General features: G+C 33.7%; 1 protein-coding gene across 2 annotated transcripts in view; it reads left to right on the top strand.

The window, feature by feature from the left end:
• Window positions 1-26,545, top strand: part of LOC111003405 (protein furry) — a 69,422-nt gene that overhangs the window by 22,672 nt on the left and 20,205 nt on the right. For both annotated transcript variants that reach the window (XM_045634234.1, XM_022273886.2), the window contains 9 exons: window positions 113-223; window positions 566-720; window positions 4,472-4,632; window positions 19,998-20,120; window positions 20,548-20,681; window positions 21,865-21,966; window positions 24,218-24,352; window positions 25,468-25,659; window positions 25,733-25,824. In XM_045634234.1, the coding sequence (XP_045490190.1) occupies window positions 113-223; window positions 566-720; window positions 4,472-4,632; window positions 19,998-20,120; window positions 20,548-20,681; window positions 21,865-21,966; window positions 24,218-24,352; window positions 25,468-25,659; window positions 25,733-25,824 (1,205 nt within the window). The remainder of the gene's footprint in view (window positions 1-112; window positions 224-565; window positions 721-4,471; window positions 4,633-19,997; window positions 20,121-20,547; window positions 20,682-21,864; window positions 21,967-24,217; window positions 24,353-25,467; window positions 25,660-25,732; window positions 25,825-26,545) is intronic.

Here is a 26,545-nt window from a genome sequence, read left to right as displayed (position 1 = left end):
TACCAATAAGTAATAAATAGCTTATTTGGAACTTATCCGGACATTGTGAAACAGAACTTAATTTAACAAGAACCTAACACAACAAAGTTTTTAAAAAGTTTCTTTAATGTAGGCAATGAGTGCGCTAGTGTGTTGCGGCCCTTGCTTCGCTCCGGCTGCACTCGCTGAAGATGGGTCTTTATATCCGTGGCTCAGCGAAATGCTATCGTCAACTAATGATAAGGTAAGTTTATGTAAAAGTTCTATAAAATTAAGGTAAGTTTATATAAAAGTTCTATAAAAATTAAGGTAAGTTTATATAAAAGTTCTATAAAAATTAAGGTAAGTTTATATAAAAGTTCTATAATTTGAGGCATTTATTGAACCGGAAAACTGCATTCTGTTTTACTTAACAACGCTAGGAGAAAACGTGTTCACAATGTAGCACATCATTCAATTATTTCTGTAAATAACAATACTGTTGAAGTTTTAAAAGGTTGTCGATATAATAATATAAAGCTATTATGATTTTTAAATATCCCACCAGAGATTGGAAACTATATTCCGATGTATGCTTTTTTATTAGATATATGAACTGGCGCGAGAAACAATTGTCCTGCTATTGGAATGCAACCCAGACATTGGCCCGTTATTAGACTGGACTGTGGACAAATGCTTCACTGGAACTCCTCGGGTGGCTGACGGATGCTTCATGGCACTCGCTACCATATTCAGTGCAAGGTAATTTCTTTCACACATTTATTAAGCTTGAAAAACTTCTAGCGTCTTATTGAGGCACCAGAACTATTCGCAAAAGATAGTTAATTGTCGTATAGATAAAGGATTCTATAGTATATAGGATAGAGCAATGTTGGCCTAGTGGCATCAGTGTGCGACTCTCATACCTGAGGTCGTAGGTACGATCCCCAGTTGTGCACCAATAGACTTTCTTTCGTGTGCGCATTTAACATTTGCTCGTACGGTGAAGGAAAACATCGTGAGGAAACCGACATGTCTTAGACCCAAAAAGTCGACGATGTGTGTCAGGCACTGGAGGCTGATCACCTACTTGCCTATTAGATGTAAAGAGGTTGTAGCGCCACTGATTTAATTTATTATTTATAGTATTTACGATAATCGTCATCAGAAAAACCGGAGTTTACAGATTTTTGTTTATTAGTTCATCTAATTGCAAAATTGTCTTAGTTATTTAACACCAGTGATATTTTTAATTTATGGCTTTGAATACATATTCAGGCGTGCATACGCCTTGCACAAATGTTTCCGGTTTTTTTTAAAGCATATACTAGTTTCATGAATTTGTCGGTACATGGAAAGATACAGCTTAGATGTCGCACAACTGCGTCGTTAGGGGTTACATAAGATATCTTCGAACGATGCTGAGCGTATTGTTTAAACAAGAAATAGAGCTTGTTTATTCTATCTTGGCCAGCATCCTTCCGGGGCTTATATTGTTTTATCGAGAATCTCGGGCAAGAGTAACCCTGTCTAACAAAATTGTAGACCGTTATAATATCGATAATATTTCTAAGAAATTATTTTTTGGCAAACTATTTAAAAATTAACATTAATACCACTTGTGATATTGAATTTATCCCCTGCCGACGGAATACTGAAGATTTTGAAAGTAACTTCCCTGAAAGAAAGCACTTTTATGTTTGCCTCTGAATAGATAACATCTTCATCCTTCGCAGAAGCGGATGGATGTCTTTGAAGGAAACTGTTATCAATTTTTAATCGCGAAAATAAATACGTGCTCTTGACAAACACAAATTCCTTGAATCGTTAGCAATAATAAAGAAGTTGGTATTTTTATCAATTTTTTGATAGTACAAGATATTTTTTCCTACCATACAAATAAATATATCTTTCTTCAGATGGATTGTATCACTTTCCAGAAACGTTCTCTCTTTGACAGTTTTTTATACAATGTTAGTCTTGGTTTATTCATTAATTTCATCAAAGAGTGATAAAAAGATAAATTTCTTTTGAAATGTACATAAACTCAACATTTTATGTAAGTTTTGGAGATCAATTTGACAACAGTTTTTCCTTTTCCTCGTTTTTCGTTTCTTACACCAAATATGAACAAAAACTACTACTAATGGCGACGTGTATCGCTCGTATATATGTACATATTAAGTTTCTCGTGTAAACAAAATAAATTTTTCAATTGAGAAATAAAGTTTAAATAAAACTTCTAACGAATACTACTATGAACTAACCTAACCTAACCTAAATCGCAAAATAACCGTATAATATATGTAGTATCGTGCACAGATCTACTGCCATCCTGTATACATAAATAATTGTCTGTTTCTTACCTCTTTGGCTTCGCGTTTTACTTAGCGTATTGTCGTGTTTAAATTATCGTCTACCTGCGACGTAATGCCAGTTATTAATAGCTATCGACGATACTAAGGCCGATTGAGTTACTAACGATGTCTGACGTCATTTGTTAGTAAGTTTAGTAAGGTAATGGTTCATTTCACGAACGACATAAAGCTGCCTAAGAATCTCTTTGTAAGAGTTGGTTGTTGTTGAATTTTAATCTGACTTTGACATACAATATTCGACTAACCGTCGTGATCCTATTCCACTTAATCCGCTAAACATTATTAACTAAGCTAAAAGTTATGTTTCATTTTGTTGTTTTATTTTTTTTTTAATAGTCTTGTGTATAAAGTAACCTCAGACTATAAACTATAGACTATTTATTAGAAAGATATACGGGAATAATTACAGTAACACTATAAACAATTTGATTTGTTTCTCATGTGTGTATGTGTGGTTAGACCACGGAAAAATAGGTCAATAATGTGCAATATGTAAAATTCGACACATACAGGCATAAACCACAGATAAGTGGGTTGTATTACATTTTTCTTGGACAATAAATGATGTCAGGCATAGTCCAGACATTAGATATAATAAAGAATGACAGAAGACATACGTTTGAATAGAATTGAATTTAGCTTGAAACTTTTTTTTCATCGGTGGTTGGAGCGGCTATAGATTTCTAAAAATGTAAAAAAAAACTGTGCCATGGACATACTCGAGCGCGTCAGATATTGATAGCACCCATCCTACCTATTTTTATAATGTACGTGTGTTAATCTGATTGTTTGCGTCGTAAATAAGGGTTAAAATTGAAAAAACTAATAATAATCGGACATGTCAGATTTTCTTATGACGATTTGAATGTGACGTCGCAATCGAATCGCCATTTTAAAATAGCAAAAAATGTATGTTGTTCCAGTAGAACTGAAGATGTATTTAAAGCAATATTTGTAGATGCAGTAGTGGCCGCAGTACACGATTTTTAAGGGATCAGGAAGAAGACTAAAAAAATAACTTTATAAAAAACGTATGCAGAGTGAGAGAGTATAAACCTAAAATAAATATCAAAAATATTATGATATTTATTAAAGGTAATTGCGAGAATGTGTTCTTACTTTTATTGAATACACCTCGTTTAACGAAGTCAAAAATATGTTAGGGACGATTTATCGTTCAAAGGTGCAAATCGAATGCAATAACAAGACGGAATAAAGAATTTCAAATACACGAATACTTCCACACAAACGGATCTCTATGTCTATTATGTGACGCCTGGAGTTTCCTTTGCCTAAAACTCTTTGACATTTTCGTACGATAAATTCAGCAAGTCAGACATACTTAGAGACCTTATTTTTTTACTCAAAACGGAACATTGGTTTAAGTTTGGACAATCAATGAAAAAAAAACACTGTTTTAGGTTTATTTGTTTAGAAAAAGATTGGCTTGCAAGTTACAAATCACAAAATATTGGTGCCCAAAATGTTTAGTTATATTTATCGGAAGAACAATTTATATATGTATAGTCTGGAAGAAATCGCTCTAAAGCGACAAGGCCGCCAGTTGCTTTTCATCAAATTATGTTTAATATATATATAATAAATATATATAATTATATAAATAAATAAAAATATATATTTTTTTTACCTTTAAGAATTAAACTCTTGGCACTTTTTTTTATATTCTGCTGCTCGAATTATCGCGCGGTTTCAGAAAACGGGACAATTTTGCGTCGCACAGCTCATTTCGGGGACACCTGATCTCGTGATTGGAAAAAGGGACAGTCCCGTTACGGGACGTGTGGTCACGCTACACATACTCCAATTTCATGGATAGTTTTTTTATTATACCAATGCAAAATATATTTTTTCTGTGACGTTCAATCTCTAAATTTTACGCCGTTAATATATTAGCCGCGAAGGCGGAATGTATATTGAATTTCGCATTTAGCTCTAGTTTGAACGTCTGAAAAATGTATAGTCCGCATGTTCAAACGAGCGAAGAACATGCGGACTATACATTTTTCAGACGTTCAAACTAGAGCTAAATGCGAATGCTACATGCGGGTGGAACACATTTACCTGGTCGATTACGAATGGATTAAAGAAATTCATGTTTTATTGTTTTGTTGTAGGGAGTACCCCTGCGATCATTACACGGCTATCATTAATGTGACCCTCATGTGCACCGGCTGCCCACGAGCCCCTGTCCACGAGACTGCGTTACAACTTTTACAACTACTAGACAAACGTTTCTTCGGCACTGTTGGACCGTTGCCCGTCGAAGATGATAATGGTGAGTTGTTTATATAATTCTCATACATTTATTGCAGCGGAGAACGCTTAAATTGTTTAGCGATTCAAACTGATTCAGAAGAGACTCATACTTTTTTGTATAGTATAATATTGTCATGTGTTATTTAAAGTTTAATTTACTACTGGGTGAATTTACTGATATCCATCCATCAGTCATCATCATAAGTTATTTTTTCATCGGTTCATCCGAAAATAAAATAATTTTTGGTAAATGTTTAGCATAGGTTTGAAATCATTATGTACTATATATATGAAGTAACTAACTATTAACATTTGGTTAAACATATGAACAACAATAGGCGTTTACTAAGTCGAATGGCATGTCGAGTCGCTGTTTGGACTGCCTCGATTGATTTTAAATTTTGGTCTTATCCTAAAAAGTATAATTGTCTACTCACATAGAACGCATTATATATACACCACGTTTTCAGTGTATAGATAGCCGTTCCAACTTGCTCTATTACCAATATAGTATTGAATAGATAATTTTGTGATCAATATTCAACATTAATATCCGTTTGTGTTGTCAATTCTACATATATTATGCAGGCGGATATTAATAAAGGTACATAGCCTGCATAGCATAAAGCATAAGGTAAATAGCTTGTAATTAATACACCCCGTATTGATTTTATACTAATAAGCTGACGTTTGAACTTCGGACGAGAGGTAAATAAAGAGAATAAATAACATATATTCAATAATTTATTTTATATCGGCGTTGCAGTTTTAAAACAATATTTAGCATTCGGGTTTCTGTATTATATTAGTTTGTGTCGTTCCTTGTTAGCAATCAGTTCCTTGTCTGCGTAGATTAAAAATAAAAGGATATAGTATCACTAGCTGACCTGGCAAACGTCGTCTTGCCAAACTACTACCTTTAACTCAGCGCCATCTGTTAGAATTGTATCAAATAATAAACAAATGTTAATGTTATCGTAATTTTAGTAAGGATGCCTATTTTTTTGAAAATGAAATATAGCCTATGTCACTCAGGAATGATGTAGCTTTCCAACAGTGAAAGAATTTTTCAAATCTGCCAAGTAGTTTCGGAGCCTATTCAATTCATACAAACAAACAAACAAAAAATCAAACCTTTCCTCTTTATAATATTAGTATAGATAACATAGAGAAACACTTGATATTGTTGATATGTTTTTAATATGTATTAAAGCTAAATTAATATTATATGGATGCAATGTGTAGTTACTATGTATCAGGGAAGAGCGATTAACATTAAATGCGGCCTTTCTGCTTAAGCATTTTAATTCATTTAAGTATATAAATTTTAATTAATATAACTAGATATAGATAATTGGATCTTCAATTAATATCTAATGTAGTAACGCATTTTATTTCTTAACCAAAGAGATAAGAACGGGCAGCTGCTGCTTGTAATATGAGGTTGTCTGAATAAATAAATTAATTAAAAATGTGTTTATTCATTATAAGAAAGTATGAATTGATGTGTGTAAGATTTGAGAATCATTGTAAGTAAAAATATACCAGTGGATTTCCAGATCTTTCATAACAAAGTTAAGATAACTATATAGGTACTAGCGGATCCGACAGACGTTGTCCTGTCTACACGTCTTTAATTTCAAAATTTCAATTTTTAATAAGCCATTTTGATGAAAATTATTATTCAAATGTTATGACAATATCTAACGATCCAGCACATGGTCACACACTATATAACACAATGATAACAAAACTTTTTTTAAATTTCGGGACAGACTAAAATTAAAATTCGAATATTATTTAAAATTTGACACTGCGATGGTAGCGCCGTCTGTCGGATCCAATGTAAAACATTCCAAAATCAACAACAACTAATAAATTGAAAATTAATTAAAAAAACATTGTCCAGCGGACAAAATTGTGAATCTAAACCATTCCCAGATCCCCTTGAACACACACAAAAAATTTCGTCTAAATCGGTCCAGTCGTTTAGGAGGAGTTCAGTCACATACACACGCACACAAGAAATATATATATTAAGATTTGGATGTTTAAAACTGATAACAACAAATTCTTTTTCCAAATTTTTATAGCATACTCTTACGTGAATGAGTGTGTGATTGAATCACTATGTGACCGACGACAATATCCATATACCTTTTTAAAAACAGCTTACAATCAAAGTTAAATATTGCAGATACATTGATCATTTGCAACTGCAATAGTCCTTGTGAGCTGTTACGATATTAGAATTTAAAAAAAAATAGAGATACAATGACATTTAATTGTTCTAAATCATAACACTATCTCTCTATATCTCTCATTTTGAGTTGCCTAAAAGAACTTGCTCAATTTTACAATTTAAGGTCCTTTAACGAAATAGTTTTTAAAAGAACAAACACATAATGACTGTTAAATGTTAACCATGTTGATGAACTTAACCTTAAATATGATGGATTTTCATTTAAATTAATTATTTTTATTTATTACAGTTACTACAAAATTTGTTTTAAATGGTTTCCTTAATAATCCCTAATATGACAATTTTGATGCACAGTCACATTTGATTGTTAAGAATTTAGGCACTTAAATAAAACACGATTTTTGTTCTCTACATTTATTCAACATTCTACATTCTACATGATTAATAATAGTTTTTAAACTGCATATTGATTATAAGATAAAAGTTTTAAGATAAAATCTACTCAAACATGGGAATATATATCTAATTTTAATTGATTATATTACGTTGAACATTAAACATTTTCTACGTTTTAATCGAACAAGCTACAACTTATTAATTACTACTCTTCGAACAATTGATTAATAGAACATTATTATACTTAAAAGACATACTATCTGGTTATATTTTGTCATATAATAATATATATTTGATGATTTGTGAAGATGATTTTCTAAAAATATAGTTCGAGCCTAATACTCGCGACAGTTTGGTTATAAAAATATTGTATTGTACTAATATAATGAACATTTTTAACGTATTACAAGCGCTGGTAAAATAATGTTGTTTGAAAAATATTACAAAAATATGGTTGAACATTATTGACAAAATAAGTATATCCCTACGGGCGTAAATCCAGCACCTTTGTGTCTGTTCCTGTATTTATTCCATCGAGATCATATCCATATCACACATTTATCACACAGACACATGTGAACCTGTTGCACCGTGTCGTCCGCCTCAAAATAAATATACCGTGATCCCTATTTCAAACTTATAAATCTTTTGTGTCGTATCGAAATTACGCATAATCACTGAGAACATTGGTCTTATCTAGAACTGTCATAATGGTAGGGGAGCCCACGATGCTAAATGGGGATTTACTCGAGCGTCGTGGAGACCTATTGGGTTGCAAAGCTTAGATGATAAGAAGAAAAAAATGTTATATGATATATACCTTTTCATCGGTGGGGAAAGCGGCTATAGATGTTTAAATATGTAAAAAAAAACTGTTGCATGGACATACTCGAGCGCGTCAGATATTGATAACATCAATGTCCTACGTATTTTTAATAATGTACGTATGTTAATCTGATCATTTGCATGATGGGGGTGGTTGTACGTAAGGGTTAAAAATGAAAAAAAAAATAATTTAATCGAGCGCGTCAGGTTTTCTAAGGGGGTGTTAAGTGCACCAAAAAAAAAGCTCTCATTCAATAATCTGACGATTTCGATCAGACGCAAACTCGCAGCCATTATTATAATGTGCAAAAAAAATTCGCCATTTTGAAATACTCGAGCGCGTCAGATTAAGATATATATGGTTCAGATTTATATTCTAAACGTACTGTCTCATAATCTGACGATTATCTAGAGGGATTTGCCTGATCTGACAAAAAAAATATAAGAAAAACGGTTCACCCTAAAGGCCATCCCTGCAATTCCATTCCTGGGCGCTTAAAATTGTACTTATGAGCTCGCTGAGTTCAAAGAAATAATATTTCTATGCGTTTGAGTTCTCCCAGCTCGAAAGTCTGATAGAAGTTTCATAGAACACTATTTTTGAAATTTTCAAACCCCAATAACTTTTGAATGGATCAAGCAATTTTCCCGCGGTTGACGGTGATCGACGCATTTTTTAAGCTCTAATTATTTAATTTCATCAAAAACGATAATCCGATATGAAATGTCGAAGTTATGTGATAGAAACACTTTTTTCGGTTTTCTTTCGTTCACGATATCTCTCGAACGAATCAACCGATTTTGACCAGTTTGGTGGCGATCGACGTCGTTTTTCAAGCTTAAAGGTGGATTAGTTTTTTGAAGTTGATGGATAAAGCCGTTTAAAAGTTATTGCAAAAAAACACTTTCAAAAAAACAAATTGTTATTTTTTTAGATTTTTCAAAATTTCTCAAAATCTATCGGTCCGAATCGGTTCAAATTCACATGAAATCTAATTTTGAGGGAAACGCGGAGAAGGAAATGTAGGCATCACGCAGCTGCACGCATTTATCGCACGAACTTTATCGACGAAATTTTGTTATTTCGGCTTGCGGAAATCGTCAGATTATATATTTTTCAATATTCTTGAATTATTTCATTCAAAATAAAAAAAAAATTAGCTACGCTCGAGAATGTCAAGATGACGTTTTTTTTTTACAACTTTGCTGCCCTCCCCTCTCTTTACGTCACTCTCAAATTGTCAGATTAGTGGAATATACACTTTTTAGGATGTGATTAACACACACTACCTTAATCTGACGCGCTCGAGAATGTCTGATGATCAATTTTTTTTTACTAATCTGATCCTGTATCCTTCACGGGCGGCCTTATATATGAGCCTCATATTTGGTGGAGGTACTTAACCGGGTACAAGGTATCCCCCTGTATATTAATCTGCCGCGCTTGAGTAAATCCCGAAATCCCCTCTTGGGCTCCCCTACTATAAGTTAAAAATACGGACCGTTTAAGAATATTATAAGCACGTTGTGGATACTTTGTACTTTAATATATCGATTTTCGTAATTAATTAACATCATTTATTTATACTGAGTTTCACGGGGAGCCGCAAGTTGCAAACTTCGAGTAACATAAATCTTGTTAAATATATATATGAGAAATTTTAACTTTTTTATTAGATAAAAATGCAATTTCCCTGATTTAATGACAATCGTGATATGAAAATATATACTCATTATCTTATATCCTATTGAGTTAATACTCTTAGAATTTAATAATACTAACATTAAACTTATGCTCGCCTCGCTATGATCACATGTAAATAACACATATTAATATTGATTACACTGTTAAACATTTGAGAGATTGATTATATTATAATAATTAAGCAAACGCGTTAACTAGTCAAAAGCGGTTAAGCCATCGAGAAACAGTGAATTACTCAATTCAGATTTATTCGCTGAATTCCGATTCAATAGTGAATACTAATTTGATAGTTGTTTCATCTCTAGTCTATAATTATGTGCCTTTGGGTAAGATTCAGAGCCAAGCCGAAGCCTACACAGATGTTACTTAGCGCTGTGGCTCGACTCTGAATTTTATACATACCCTTAAGCTTCTCTACTTAATTTTACTATGTTTGTAATAATTATATAGTATACTGTGTCCGTTGGGTCATCAAAAATCCGTCTATTGGGCTCCTAGACGCATTTTTGTTGCGGACAATTTAACAGCAACTTTAATTTAATTAAACTTTCGATAACTGGAACATTACAAGACTAGACTACAATCTTAAGAGCTATGATTACAGACAGAGAATATACTAATGCAAAGATCTCGGTGCTATAACGATTGGTGTTATCATGTTGAAAATACTACTTGCTAATTTCTCGAAAATTTGACGGCTTCAAAATAATACAGTAAACGCGAAAACAATATAAGTATGAAAGTAAGGGAAATAAAAATATGGCATATAATTGCTTCCATGGTAATTTATAAAAAATTTAAAAGCTGTGGCCAAATTGTACTATTAATAAGACTACTGTACCGAACACCTGAACACGAAAATCCAATCGTTATTGCCCCATGATTTGGATGAAGCCATCCATTGAATGCGCGCTTTTCTTCGACAAATCTAGATGTTTAATCTTTAACATGAATACCATCATTACATTCTGATCGTAAAGGCTTTACAACTTCAGGTCTTTGAATAACCGGTGACCTTATCAAGACTTTCCAATTGTCAAATGCGAATAAAAGCGATCCTCTAATATAATTTTCGTTGTTTGAAACCTTCTACCAACTACTGCAACATTTCTTGAACATACTACTTCTACTCACTACAACGGACCTAGTCCAACAGCTACATTATTCTAATAGATTAATATAATAATGTTTGAGCTAAAAGAGAGAGTTGTCGTACCCGTTAAACATTTGAAGCCACAATATTAGTATGAATCGATCAGATGTGTTCACTGTTTACATTGTGAAGAGACTGAAAGGGTTGATTAGCTCGCTTTCCGAGTATAAACAGATATTAAGATGGTGTAAATTGATTGTGCTTCCCGAGTGGGTGGCGTGCACCCGCTTCATGTAAAGTCTTCATTTGATTAAACGGAACTTTATGAAACACGATTGCACGACTGCGGCGACTTATGCCTTTTAAAGGATTCCATTTGAATGAACAACTTTGTAATGGCCTTATCGTGTGCAATGTCAATTGTGGAAACTTTAACATTCTCTGTGGTTCTAGTGAATGCCACAGTTAAGAAATCCTGAATTTATCAGTACGCACAGGATGATGTCAGCAGATGATCAGCTTACTCACGTAACGTTGTGAACTTGTTACATATCGGTCGCATTTGCCTTGATGTTGTGCATTTCTATATTATCCATTTGCTTGATCGAACGCGGGTGCTGTGAATAGGTGGGACTGTTGCGTTGGGACCGGCTGTTGTCAAACTTCCACTTGCTGATGAATGCTTCTGGACGCCTATGTCGGGTTCCCGGGGTGCTCGTGATGGCCAAGTTGGTAGTGGCTTCCGTATAGTTGCTTACATATGAAGCGGCAGACAGACCTGTGGTTTTATTATTATTAGCACAGCACTGTCTTGCTTTTAATTTATATACATAGTATAACAATATGTAATTCTCAGTATTTGGGGAAAATTATTTCTCATAAACTATTTGTTATCGATATTTGAAACAACTTAAGGATTTAATGTAGATCATTAAAATAATGATAACTTATATTAAAGGATTTTGTGTAGTATCGCTTATCAACAAGATCTCATGTCATTTGCTTAGTAACTTTATCTGTTATTAAACAAACTTAAAGCTGTATTAAATATCATTTAGTTCTCATCGTTATAGAAGATTCAAGAACTAAAAGTCATTAGTATATATATAGAAAGGTTTGAAACTTAATCAGTTAAAATATTTTATATTAGACAACTTATTTTTTTTTGTTTATGAATCTTTATCAAAGCTAGTTTTTAATGTCAGCTCTAATACATTAGGCTTCTACCGACTATCTACTTTCTACTTTGCAACAGAAAGATTACGCTGATTAAATATTTTTGCTACGAATAAGACCTTTATATACTTAGTAGCCTGCGGTATGACATGAAAGGCTCTTTCTTTAAAAAGACTACACCTTAAAAGTAAATCACATTTCCTTTTACAATATTTTTGTTGTACTATGTTTTTCAAAGGCAATATATTTATTTAAATACATTGGTAAAGCATAAATCACAAATATTACACGTATATACCATATAACTCTTGTCCATGTTAAATTGTATTTATGAATGTTATCATAAATTAAGAAAAAAATAGTTGCTATCATAAGCTTATTCCTCACTCAACTATGATGAATGATATGTGGTTGGGGCGTCAATTAGTCTAACTTACTTGAGATGCTGCTGGTACGGGCGGGACGAGATGTGGCCCTTCTAACGGCGTCCTGCCGTCGGGGTTTTTGACGGAGGCAAGGGATGCTCTGCCTTACCGCTCTTCGAAAGTTCTGCCCTGTTAGGCAGTAGAGCATGAAGTTGATACCGAAATTGCTGTGGAAGAATATGAGAGCCAGTTGCTGCAACGCCGACCACCGTCCTACTAAATGCGGCGAACCCTCCTGACAAAACATCAAATTATTAATTTAATAGCTTGATATGTAATCTCCTCCAATTAAATTCTTGTACCTGCACGTTATATGTATAATTTACACATATTTGGAGATAAAGCTATTTATATAATTTTTTCGTGCAATCGCAATGCGTGAAACCAAAGCGACAGATGTACATACACTGTTTTAATAACAGATTGTGTTTCATGTCTATAAAGCATGTTTTTTTTTTAATTTAATTACCAAAGAATAATTTTAAAAAATGGTTTAAAACGGAATTAATTCTACTCTTATGAAACTCAGTAGTTATCAATTCACCGTCGTATCAATCTAGTATTGATAACGAGGCGAAGCGAGGCCTTGTTTGGTATCTTTGTTTTGATCGTGTATTTGGATTTAAGAGCAACAAGTGTCACGCCACTGCTGCATTTTATTATTTTATTATTTTGTCGTCGCGAAATATTTGGTCCATCGGAATTGTTCTGGTTTCAAGTACGCTTCACATTTCAAACGCATTATATATAATCATATACATTATACTTTTCTACATGATATATAGAAATCTGTCTATGCTATATTGTTGTTCATATATGAAATCAATTTGAGCTTATGTTGCCAATCATTTTATGCATGAGTGGCAATGATATTTAATTATTCGGATTACTCTTTTATTACTTTAATGATAGTAAATATTTTTAAAAGCTTATTTTTACGAGTTCAGTCTAACAGTTCTACTCATCACCTGGCTTAAATCCCGTCAGTCCTGTCAGCCGCTTCGTGGTAACTTTTTAGTGACAGAAAATCTGATTTAAAATTAAAATTGCATGTTGAACACGAACGCCCATCTGTAACAACAATGTTACTCGGTTTCTTTTAATTTAACATGGCAAACAATTTCTAACTACGCCTAATAGTGGAAGGGTGCTAGTTCAGTATTTTAACAGAGGCGGCTTCAAGGCTTATTTAGAAGCTCATTTGCAATAATAGGTCAGCCAAAGCAAAATGTTAATCTCCATTAGATCTTAATTACAGAAATAAAATAAACTTACGAAAAAAGATATACTGCGGATGCTTGCTTTCTATACTTGTCGCGAAAAATAGAGCTTTAAATTAGTTAAAATGTCATGCAAGCTTGTGCAGATCTAAGTCGTACTTATATTAAAATTCATTGCTGCATTTTGTGTAATAACTTTATTCATCGCATATTATGCAGTCTTAATTACAAATGAAGCTCTTTTTATTACATTATTAGACCGACCGCAGCTCTGGAACTTTTGAATTTTTAACAAATTTATTTAGAGTTTTATTTATATGAAAAACAGTTGAACATACTAGTGTTGGTTGGGATTCTCCGAATAGAAGCATCACAATAAAGTTTGATCAACGCGTAAACAAGTTAATTGAAACAATTAGGCGATTCGCATTTTTTCTTTTGGCTTCTTTTATTATCTTAGTATGTGGTCTTTAGGCAAACAAATGCAATAATCGCGAATACGCAACAAATTTATTTACTAACAAGAACTATATTATTTTTTGCGTGTTGCTTCTGCGTGTGTTTAATTATATCATAGATGTTTCATCATCTAAATGCTATAATTTAATTATAACGGATCAAAATTTTTGCAATATATATTATAAAAAATGTTGTACAGTATCGGACAGAATGGAATTATCCCATACGGACTATAATTATAGTGCGGTTATAAAAGTTAAGCTTTAATGTCAATTTTTTGCGGTCTAAATTATTTCAGGCTGAAATTTATTCGTGCTTATTACATAATATTGTCAAACATTTGTTATGAGAAAAGGTATATATGTCAACATGGAAGTAAGAATTTTAAGATTAATTGAAGAAAATATCATTTGTAATTTTGAGAACATTGAAGTTAGTATATTTGACAAATATACTATAGATCTTTCTACGTTATAAAACAAACGTTCTAGCGTACGTATGTACAATCACGTTTCGCGTTCGAATTCACACGAATCCATTTTTATATTTTCTTTGTTTCTTTTTCATGAATTTCAATTTGAACATTTTGAACCGAAGATTCTAATCCTAACAATAACTATTGACACGTTAATACTTGTGAACTTTATTCCAATAATATCAGTTGCCTTGCATGTAGTTGGGCGATTTGATATCGCTTTTAGTTACGTGGCGCATATAAAATTTTAACCGTCTCTCGTCCCGGGTTGGCATCGTCACAAATTAATTGCCACGTCTCGCACCGCGTCTAGGCTCAACTTTGATAACATTACTTTACACACACATAAACTGTGTACAACTTCAAACAGGGATCCCTTAAGTTCGCTAAAAGATTTTCTTATAAACGAAGATTTCATGTGCAAACTTAATGTATGAGACAAGAAAGTTTAAAACTTAAAGTTCAAGATTTAAAATATTCTAGAATTGAGTTTAGTAATTTTACACTCGCATCGGTAATGCGAGTAATTGAAGCCCTCCTCAACAATGAAACTCATATCAAAGCGGATTTAATGAGTTCAAAAGACTGGACAAACATACAAACATAGCAAAAGGCCGCCGGAAGCAAAATTGTATCATTTTAATCCATAGAAATTTTGGAGTGATGTACAGAAAAATATTCGCTCGCGAGTCATGCCTGCATGCACTTTTTGGACTGTAAGATGAAATTCTGTTGAAATTTTTCAGCTCCTGAGAATTTTATAATTGAAATAGCTTATGCTGCTAAATTTTTCTTATGAATTTTAATAGCGACGGTGCGATGACGCGTATTTTTAAACAAAATAATTTAGACGTAATCTGCTACTTTTATATGAATTTTTATCAAATGAATTAACTCACTAAAATATCTCCGCTAGGCACTATAGACAGTAAATACGTAAAGTGTTTGATTAAACACAGCGAAGGGTTCCGCTCAGTCAACGGAGCTGCTATAAATTTAACTATTTTTATAAATTAATCCTTCGTACAGCAGCATTTATAATAATTGTGAACGTAATAGTTAGTAGTTAAATTTCAAAGTTAGCATCTATTTGATTACTATTAAATAATATTTTATATACCTTTTTATAATTTCAGAATAAAATTCAATAAGAACATAGACAATAATAAGACATTACAAGCTTTTGTTTGAATAAATTAAATGTTCCAAATAATTAATGGTGTTAACAAGTGGCTAAGCTTGTGCTAAATAAATAAATATAATTGTATGTAAAACAATACAGATTCTATTTGCGGGGTATGATTTATATTTATATCGCATAGAAGCTACGCAAGTGCTACGCGCTAGCTGTACTCGTTACGTTGGTGCTACGACAAAGAGCATTCGCTACAGCTTTTCGTTTATTACTTAATTATAGCTGTACTTACCAGATTGTAGGCGTACGCGATAATTCGAAGAGCGTAGGCGGGCAAATTAAAGAAGACAAAGACTGAAGAGACGATTAGCAACATTCGGGTAACGTGCTGCTGCGAACGAGGACAACCGAGCACTCGAGTGGGTCTCATGCGCTGCCGACCTGCTAATTGGGACCTCATCAATTGGTGCCTAGTCTTCTCTAAGCGGCACACTCCCACCACAATCCAGACGTTCATCAGCACGATCATGCTCAAGGGGACAGTGAAGGACAGCATAGTGTCAACCAGGTTAAATCTCGCCGCGTGCTCCAAGTACCGCTTGTCGATGTTACAGTCGTTTCGAGTTGGGGTGGCGAATTTAAGCACGGGCAAGTTGACCGTTGCGGCTCCGGCCGACAAGATGACAATGACATAGCGAGCCCGACGAACAGTGCACCACGCATTTCGGTGCAAGGGGTACAGCACGGCGACGAATCGCTCGATGGTAAACGCCATCACCAGCCAGGCACTCAGACAACATGACACATAGGACAAATAGACGATTACCTGACAAAAGCCGCCAGTGAAGAATATCGATGTCACCTGTACCGCGCTCAGCCATGGCGCCAAAAGTTGCAGAAGAAATACGGTGTCGGAAACTGCCAAAGCGGAAAGATACTGACTGGTGGACTGAAGTCTCAGTTTGCTGATGAAGAAAACGTACACGGAGAGCAAGTTGCCAATGGAACCGAGAATAGTAAGGATGGGAGTGTAATAAAGATATAGACTGTTGACGATTTGCGTCGCGGCTACATCGAAATCGGTTTGGTTTTCATATGTTTCGTATTGAGTTAGGTTGTCTGAGGGAAGGTCGGACATGGCGCGGCGTGCTTGCGCCGCGCCTCCGCGAGGGAAACTACCGAGCAAGTCGCGTTCTGCAGAGACGACTGCTGCCTGTTGCCTGTAACGCCCGACCCACTGCCTCGGACCCACCCTCACGCCTACGATCATAACTATTCGCATATTGTAACGGATAACGGACCTTTGCCACTGTACGAAATACTCGCAATCGACGGTTTCAGTTGGCGGCATTTTTTTATATTTTAATTATGTTTCATAGAGCAAGAAGCATTCAATTTAATTAGGAGCAGACATATTACATAATTTTACATTGAAGTGATATGGGAAAAAATCTCCGAATTAACGGGGTAGGATTTAGTGTTGTGTTTACTTGAAAGTGACCATCTTAAACTTTAATAAACGTACAAAAGATAGTCTTCGAAAAAAAAATTCATAAAATCTAGTCTGTAGGGACAGTTAGTTGAGTGTAAAGAAGGGGCGGGGTAGGACTTATTTGCGCCGCCCACCTGCTCTTCGTTTTTAGTATTTTAACAATATATAAATTATTGTATATCCATAATATTTTTAAAGGAATAAAAATAAGATGATTTCGCGAAATGGATTTTGCAATCAGAATCCAATACAAAATTATTACGACAAATTTACATTTTTTTTCATATTTACGTGAACTATAAATAATGTAAACATTAATTAACAAAATGCTTCGAAACCACATACCACTGCACATGGCATCCCGTTCGAGACATTTTTTATATAAAATTGTTTTAGTTAGTATTTTTTTAACATTGTTCAAATGATACGACTGCTTTTATTTGTTTTCTTAATTTACTGTTCTTGTCGGAATTAGGTAAAACGCAATAGAACAATTTACAAGAATTGATTGTTGTTGTTTGAATAGTGCTTATTTAAACTTAATTTGAGAAATGAATGCGCTTGGTAAATAGATTCCCATCTCAAAAATTTTGAAGATGCCGAATGAAGAGTCTGTAATAAGTACCGCTTAAGTTTTTTGAGATCATCAGATTTCTAGTACTGTAGCTGAGTTTAAAATCATTTTTAAAATAGAACGTTATCATTAACACTACGAAAATAACAGTGATTTTTCTTGAAGGACAATTTATTATTTTCAACTCACATAATGATTCTAACTTCAATTTATAGCATCCTTTACTAATATGCGGTACTGTAACCTAAACGACAACTTCATTTTATTGGATAATTATTAATTTTATTCATAATTATCCAATAAATCTCTAAAGATCTCAGAACTGACTTTATTCAAGGATTTATATTCCATACAATTAAAACAATGCAAATATTACTAAAGGACCAAAGATAAAATCAAAAACTTAAATCGTTAAAGTTGTAGACAGCCTATATCGAAAAGTAAGAAAAGTTTCATGCAAGTAATCTTCCGTTTCTAAGAAGAAACTGAGTTACTTGTTATGACATATAGTCTATATTTATTATAAGCAATACCTAAAAACTAACCACAGATAACGAAGAACGTGTGAACTTTGTGTTTGAATGCTATAGTGCTAGCTGAAATGCTTTTCGCTGAAAATCCTGTCGAGTTTGTTATGCGAATCGTGACATAGACTCCATAACTGAGCTCTAGTTTACTATGGTGCATCAACATTTGGTAGCTAGGAGCTTTATTCCAACGGTTTCAGTTTGCTTTGAGAAGGAATCGCTTTGTTTGCTATAGATTCACGGATTTTGGTTACATTCCCTCGTATCGCTTCAAACATATGCTCCTAAATACTTCTACGGCACGTTACTAACTAGGTTAATTAATTAAAACTTTAAACTAACAAGGTGCAACTTTGAGTACATTTAATAGTAATATATAAGGTATAGTAATATAAATTTAACCTTAGAAGTTTATGTATATACTGAAACTTAAAATATCTTAATTCATATAGGGAAACAAGTACATTTATGAACGTCAAAAAGAAATTAAATTATTTGTAAATTTACATTCACTACCAGTTCGCAAGTCGAGGGCGTAGAGCGGTCAAGAAGAACTGGCAGGAAACTTTCCGCCATCCTTTTTAATCGCTAAGTTTTGTTTCGGACAAATTGTTTGAACTGGATCAATACAAAGGATTAGGATCAATTAAGTATTCGTCATATTTATAAAAAGCTTTCTACATTAATTTACGTTTAACGAGGGCTTTGAATTTATTTAGTGATTATTCTCTAATTTCGCTTGGGATATGTTTTAACTCTATATTTGGGTAGGGACATAAACATTAATCGAACATAGTGATGTTAACATAGATGCCAGTAGTCCACTGCAATAAGCCTTCGACGAACCCTCACTTGTTGCTCTGGTAAATATTTGCTAATGAACTGAGACTCTCGCTATTTGTATGTAAGGTAACCAAGACTTCTCCTCTTGACCACTAAGATATACTTATTAGCTTAGTCTGCGCCACGTATTACTTTATTTTAATCTATAACAAAATTGTAGGCTTGTTAGTACTACATTCGATGTATTGCGATTCTTGTTAAATCTTGTATCATAGCCGAAAATCTTTGTATTTTAACAAAAAATTCAACAATTTAGTCTGGAGAAAGTTTTTCTTTTATTATAGACTGGATGTGATAGAATAGTGTTAAATTTTCATACGTAAGGTATGTAGGTGAAAATTACATAAACCATATACAAAACATGGTTAAAATGTAACCCAATCGAAATAGTACAAAGAAAAATGTGTTCGAGTATTGTTTCAATATCGATTGAGATGAGTTACGTCGACACTAATAGAAAAACCATCGTGCAATTATGTCGTCGGTCGTTCGTTACTAGTCTATTACATCACAGATCAATAATTAAAAGTGAACTAAAAAATATGTGAATTTTGTTGGGAATTCAGTTCTGCATGGGCTCCGACATCTTTTTGATAGTGCAAGCGAGAGTTTATAGAGTAATTCTAAAGTTTCTTAAAAGCCCTTATACGTTAAGAATTCCTGTGCCACGTTAACTTCCAGGAACGTTTTACATGCATCCTCAACCTCATTTTAATTATCATCCTCTATCTTCAGGCCACGAAACAGTCGGTATAGCAAATTTCGTTTAATTGTTTTAGTGGCCATAAACTAATAAATTTCTAATTTCACGTATGTAATTATAGACGTTGTTTCAGCATCAGAAAAGGGCCGCGGGACATTGGACGTACTACTGTGCACCACCTACTGTCGCTCACAATTATACCTGTCTCGCCAGCTCTCTCAACTCCACCCTGAACTAACCATGCCTATGTTTTCTGGTAAGTTGAAAAAATATACTACATATTTTTATTTCCTACTCAGTACTTTTTTAAATGTAATACACAATATAAAAGTTTTAATCTGTATATGGACTTCAATTAACAAAATCATTGACACATATTTTATGTCAATTGACGGTATTTAGACCAAATGTAATTTCTTTGTTTATTGTTTGTTATTTGTACATATGTTAAAACATCTTCGCCGGAGACGCACAGTAACTTTTTAAACGTAATACACAAAATAAAAGTGTTAATCTATATATGGATTTTAATTAAGAAATTATTGACGCATATATTTCATGCTAATTGGAGGTGTTTAGCACCACTGTTATTTCTGTTTATTGTTTTTATTTGTACATGTGTAAAAACATCTTTGCACGGATTATTGTTACACAACATTCTAATTATTTATTATTTCCAATAGAGATAACAGCGCGGTTCCAGACGGCTCGCACGGAGGTTCGGCAGTTATTGCTACAGTATCTACTGCCATGGCTCGTTAATATTGAACTTTTGGACCCAAACGTACCGCCTCCGAATCCACTCTCATATATTCAGGTAAATGATTTAAGTGAAAATCTTTTTTATTGTTCTGTAATACTGTAAATAATAGAAAGGAACTTTTAGTACATAATTATAGAGCACCAATTCTTTAAATATAATAATTATAAGTTTTACTGGTGCAGATTTTGATACGAAACTATACCGAGAAACTGTTTGAAGCAATATTTGTTCGGATCATGTTCGATATCCTTGCCCCCGCGTTTCCTTGGTGCATCAGTTACACTCAAAAGCGGTATTTACACTGCCTTAACTTTGATCTCACCCAATTAGTTTGGAAGCGGTTTGTATATAGTTGTTTCTAAAACACTATAAACTTTTTAAAACTATTCATATTAACATCCGTTTACGTCATCAGTGATAAAACGCTGTAACCAGATTTTGGCTGCTTTGATATTACTCCTGTATTATGTTTGTTGCTGACACACCTGCCTCAAACAGCCCATTCGCAAATACGTATTGAAATGCAATTAATATTGACCAGTCTGTGTTCGGCTTTGTAGTGCTGACCTGCAGCTAATCGAGCTTTCTGTTGATTTTGATACAGATTGCGGGTTTAAGTACACTTGCATGAACCAGTTTTTTATGTTTATTTATTAGCCTAATAAATGTCTATCAATTGAAACGGACCAAGTGAAACTGAATTTTTTACCGGGTCTACTTTTTAAGATAACAAAACAAGTATTATTACTAATAAAAATACCGTTTATTAGTAATCATAATATTCATAACAATTATATATTTTAGATTCGAAATGAAGTAATATATCTTCAATTAAGTTGTTATAAAGTGTGGTTTCTCATTGCCAAATTCGACGCTTACAGTGCTCTGTCGTCCATCGTCTCTTTGTTTGCCTGAATCCTCGTTATTAAATATTTAAGATAGCTGTGAAATTTATGTCAAAATGAAATATACATTTGGTTTCACATGCAATTAGTATTTCCATTGTATTATACTATTGTTTTATACTTTTGATTTAGTCTGTGAAATAAATTAATTGTGCAGCTTACTGAAATACGATAGTATATTATATGACTTTAACTTGAGATAGGTTTGTAACGGGATCTCTGTATGCGCTTTGTGATATGTTAAGACGACTTCATCGTGCCTATGATAGTTATTTACAGAGTGGGCTCGATCGAGTTTCAAAGGATTTGCTATAATGTAGATGACGTTTCAGTACTATGGCGCAGAAGGCGGACGCAGTGGAAGGAGGGAAGGCCTGGGCTCCGTGGAAGCGACTGAAATGGTTTTAAACAACCTATTCTACATCACTGTAAAGGTCAGTTAACAAATATCTTAAGTTAATAATAGGCTAATAAATAGTCCCAATCACATAACAGATAGCCTCACACTAACCAACACAAATTCTAAATTAAAAAACTACTTTTACATGCATTTGTCACGCTCCTAAACAAGACTGCTATGGTTACATTAATACAAACCACAGAGGTTTTCTAATGTAACAGATTGTAATATACAATATAATTTTTTTAAATAAAGAGAAAAGAAAAAAAAGTGCGAATATATGTTTTTGTGTTGAATTGTTTCTGATTAATATGGAACATACTTAATACACACACACTGAAGAGTGAGCTTCGTGACATTGGCATGTTATATTCGAATGCTCCGGGAAATTACCATATTAGCGGTCTAGGCGTCAGTGACGTCATCATTTAAATAGGTTAGCAGTTAGTCCCTCACCATTATGTAGAACAGGCGGAGGTGAAATCGCTGGACATTTAATTGGTTATTAAATTTTAGTTTGATCTTGCTCACTTCTGAAAATTCTTCGGAAGTGAAAAATCAACACATGACAACCTAATCAATTTATGAACCAACTTCGAAGATCCTGAAGGAAGGAGGTGTTCAGTTCCACCTAGATTTCGTATAGAGAACACGTTATGGTATTTTTTATAATGCTGGGATATAGGGCATATATGCGTATTTTCGTAACAATACAATAAGTATGTTAAATAAGAAAAACCTTGTTTTTCCATACCAACAAATAGAGGTAAATTTAGTCGACCATTTCAATTTCATTTACAAATAGTGAAGTCTTAATTTGTCCTCCCAAATAGAGCAGCGCTTTTAAGCTTATTATAATAAGTTTGCGTATAGGCGGCGACAAACCCACTCGGCCCACCAAGGTGCGGAATTATTCGAGAAAGCATATTTGCCGTGGCGGTGTATTAAGGGTTCATTGTTCAAAGTGCATCAACATTATAATACCTATCATAACAAATGAGTCGATCTACTTTGTGTTCTCTGTGTAAAGATAATTTTTGGTACGGAATGAATATCTTCTAAAATGTGCGGACGCGCCGCGTTTATTAGCTTACCCAACCGTGGTTTAAAAGCCGCTATGAGACTAACGAATAAATGTTCTCGATCTTGTCTTTGTATTTTTTTTGTAAATTACTTCTTTTATTTTATTATTCTGTAAGCATGTATTTACGTTACTAGATCAAAGGTATCCAGTTACTAGGTAAAACGTTAACAGTTCAGGCTATTAATTATCTTCTCAATATCAACAAAATTCTTTATCTGTGCAAAGATATTTGTCGACGACAACATTGTTGTATGCCTTTAGAAATGAGTAGTGTGGGCGTGTGTGTGTGTGGGCGGGTGGAGGCGATAGCTGTTAAGATTTCAGATTATATTACTCGGACCATTCAAGCGATTAAAATCAATTTTTTTCAAAAAAAAATACCCCTATTAGAATGCAAATAGGTAAATTAAAAATAACTTTCCCTATTTTAATATCCTAGGAGTTTTATGAGTTAAATAACTCAATCCACATTATCTTTTTATAGCCTGACTATATAGTAATGTTTAAAAAAAAACATGGCTCGATTTTTAATTTGTACCTATATATTTGTTTTGATAATGTAACAGAAAACTTTATTTTCTAACGATATGTACGATTTTTTGTATTCCTTCGTTTTTGAATCAAATCTTAACCCATTTCGTAAACCTTTAAAGTATACTTTCTTTGTAACTTGATGTGTATCTCCTTAACCATAAATACTTCAATAATATTATTGATCGCCCGCGGCGATACACTGAAGGCACATTTGTGAAACAGTTACATATTTCATAGCCTGGAAATTGTAAACCATTGAACTGTGTAAATAGGCATTCGTGAATATCGCTATTGGGTTACAAAGCTACAATAAACGAGTTAGCTTTCACTGCTTAAAAGGAACTAGTATCAAATTTTTACTTTTACAAACGATTTTTGAACAATCGTTCGATAAGTAAATTTAATATAAAATTTAAATTTACGAATTATTATTTTTGTGGCTTACGCTAACTGGATAATCTGGTTATTTAAGAACCCTTTGAATATAACAGACTATGTAGAACTATTGATTTCAGTATTTGTAACTATGTAAATTAGGTCAAAGTTTGGCGAGTCCATCCATCCATTTAAAGTTAAATTTACAGTTCAAATCCTAGACGAATTTAGGTGGAAAATTTTAGAGCCAAATAGAAATCGGAATCCCGTTACAAGTTAATTTATTTTACAGTTCTCGGATCAACACCCGAAGGAGATAGAGGAACTGTGGTCAACTCTGTGTGCCTGTTGGCCGAACAACCTGAAAGTCATAATTCGATATCTTATTATCGTGTCAGGCATGGCGCCCAACGAACTTCTACCCTATGTAAGTGCATTTATTATTTTGTACTGCTGAGCAATTACAGTCAAAACCGTTTTGTTAACCGTTAAGTCTACAACATCATACATATTTAGAACGCCTTATAAAAAACAACAGATTTTGTTAATGTAGAAAAATTATAATTATATATACGAAATGTCTTATAATTTTCATATGAAATAATTAGAATGTAGTTTTATTGCATACACGAGTATATTAATCACCTGTTTTATTATTCAATAATAAATATGTATTAGGTACATAATAACAAAAAGATAAATTATACTAATACAATATAATCAGTCGGGATTTTTGATTTTGGTACATATAACTTGTATGTTGTAAACTATGTCGTCGTAAATGGTTTTGACTGTTTTGGTTGTTTTTCCAAAATCTGGGTATTTTTCTGAATTACATTTTCTTCAAATCAACGAGTGATGCGAGAAGCATTCCATTTGGCCAACATCTTATCCCTAACTAAAATAAATACATTAGTTATCTCGGTTGTAAAATAAAGGAATATTATATTCGAAAAGCGAGTGTAATTATTTGTCCGTGGTTGTCGTTGTGTTGTGGAAAATAGAAACCGCAGTTTTGTATGGTGAATATTTCTCAAAAAATTATTCTTGTTACGGCATCTTGTTATGTTTTACGTAATTAGCGGTTAACCCGTTCGCTTTTGGATGTTAATTATGCGCACGTGTATGGAAATTATAACCAGCAGGTAACGACTAGTTGTCTAGTCAAAATATTCCGTTGTAGTAAACATTGAGATCACATATCATTTCGCTTTCTAAAGAAATAGGAGAGTATGGAAGCGTGCATTCGACTTAGGATTATATTGAAAAGAAAGCAGTAGACGCTTTGTAGAGCATACGTAATCTATGATATTGAATACCTGTTGCTCCTAACAGGTATATTGTTAGAACCCTCTAGTGAGCACCGAGCGTGAAGGATATTACATAACAATTCGCTTGTTCCGTATCCTACTAAGCTGCAGCGATGCGTTTTGTTACAATAAACCAACTTGTGTTCACTCGAATCATAGTCAAGTCTGCAATAAAGAAGCAACAATTCAAATTGAACCTACCTATCGCATAAAGGCTGATTTTTGTTAATAGGCAAAGCGTGTGGTATTGTACCTGGCGCGCTCACGTCCCGAGCGTCTCTTGGATGAAATGATGACTGAACTGCAGACAGTCGAGACCCTCAATTGTCTCATAGAGCGCACAGAGACTCCCCCATTCTACCGCCTCACCTCTATGAGAAAGGCCACTTCGGGGCACAGCGATGGACCAGGGGCCGGATCACAGGTAATTTTTGTAATAAATTGGAAACCAGCGGGATGTTTTAGATAAATGTCCTGAAATTACAATTGTTGTGCAGGATGCAACGGGGCGTACCTGCGACTTGGCACCAGTTGAAAAAGGCACGATACATACCAAGCGACACAGCGGCGAGGACCCCGCGAAGGCAGCGTTAGTACCCTTTAAATATTCTAAGTCCTTTCATCATCTACTAATATATTAGTAAAGAGTACCGAGACTTTTTTAGGGTGTACCCTCTGTCTTCTTTGCCGATGAGTGTGGATGCCGTGGAATAAGTGATACCTGTATCTTATATTCCATTTTATTTTTTATTTTAGTAATAAGTATATTTATCTATTAATGTTCGAAATCATGTATGTGGTTAGTACCCGATTATTGATTGAGAAAGTGCTCGCAACTGAGTCGTATCAGTTGTTTAGCCGGCATTGGTTTGTGAACATAAATTTTGTGCTTGTGACATTCATAAACTTTGCCTTGTATTAATCTGTCTGGATGAACGCCGACAACACAAGACTATGTTTTTTGTTTAGCATCCGATTTAGGTGCTGTTTCTAGATTCAGTAAAACTACTGATGTTATATTTTCTTGTTCACGCTCCAACTTGGTCAGTTAATTAGATAGATACTTGTTTCCAAATAAATCTACCATGGTAAAAATTGTATTAAATTGTACAAATATTAATCAAATACCAATACAGTATTCCTATAATTAAAGCCCTTTCTATTTCACAAAGCAGGCTTTGCAGAAATAATTTTTAGTACGTTTGAATATTTGATTGTCTGGATATTGTCATATAGGCAACATCGGTGTAGTAGTCGTTGCGTATGATCGATGGATCTCTGGGTGCGGCCGCCATAAGTGATTGCTGTAC

This window comes from Pieris rapae, chromosome Z, assembly GCF_905147795.1.
Source record: "Pieris rapae chromosome Z, ilPieRapa1.1, whole genome shotgun sequence".
Lineage (NCBI taxonomy): Eukaryota > Metazoa > Arthropoda > Insecta > Lepidoptera > Pieridae > Pieris > Pieris rapae.
This window is presented reverse-complemented; position numbering and strand designations above follow the sequence as displayed.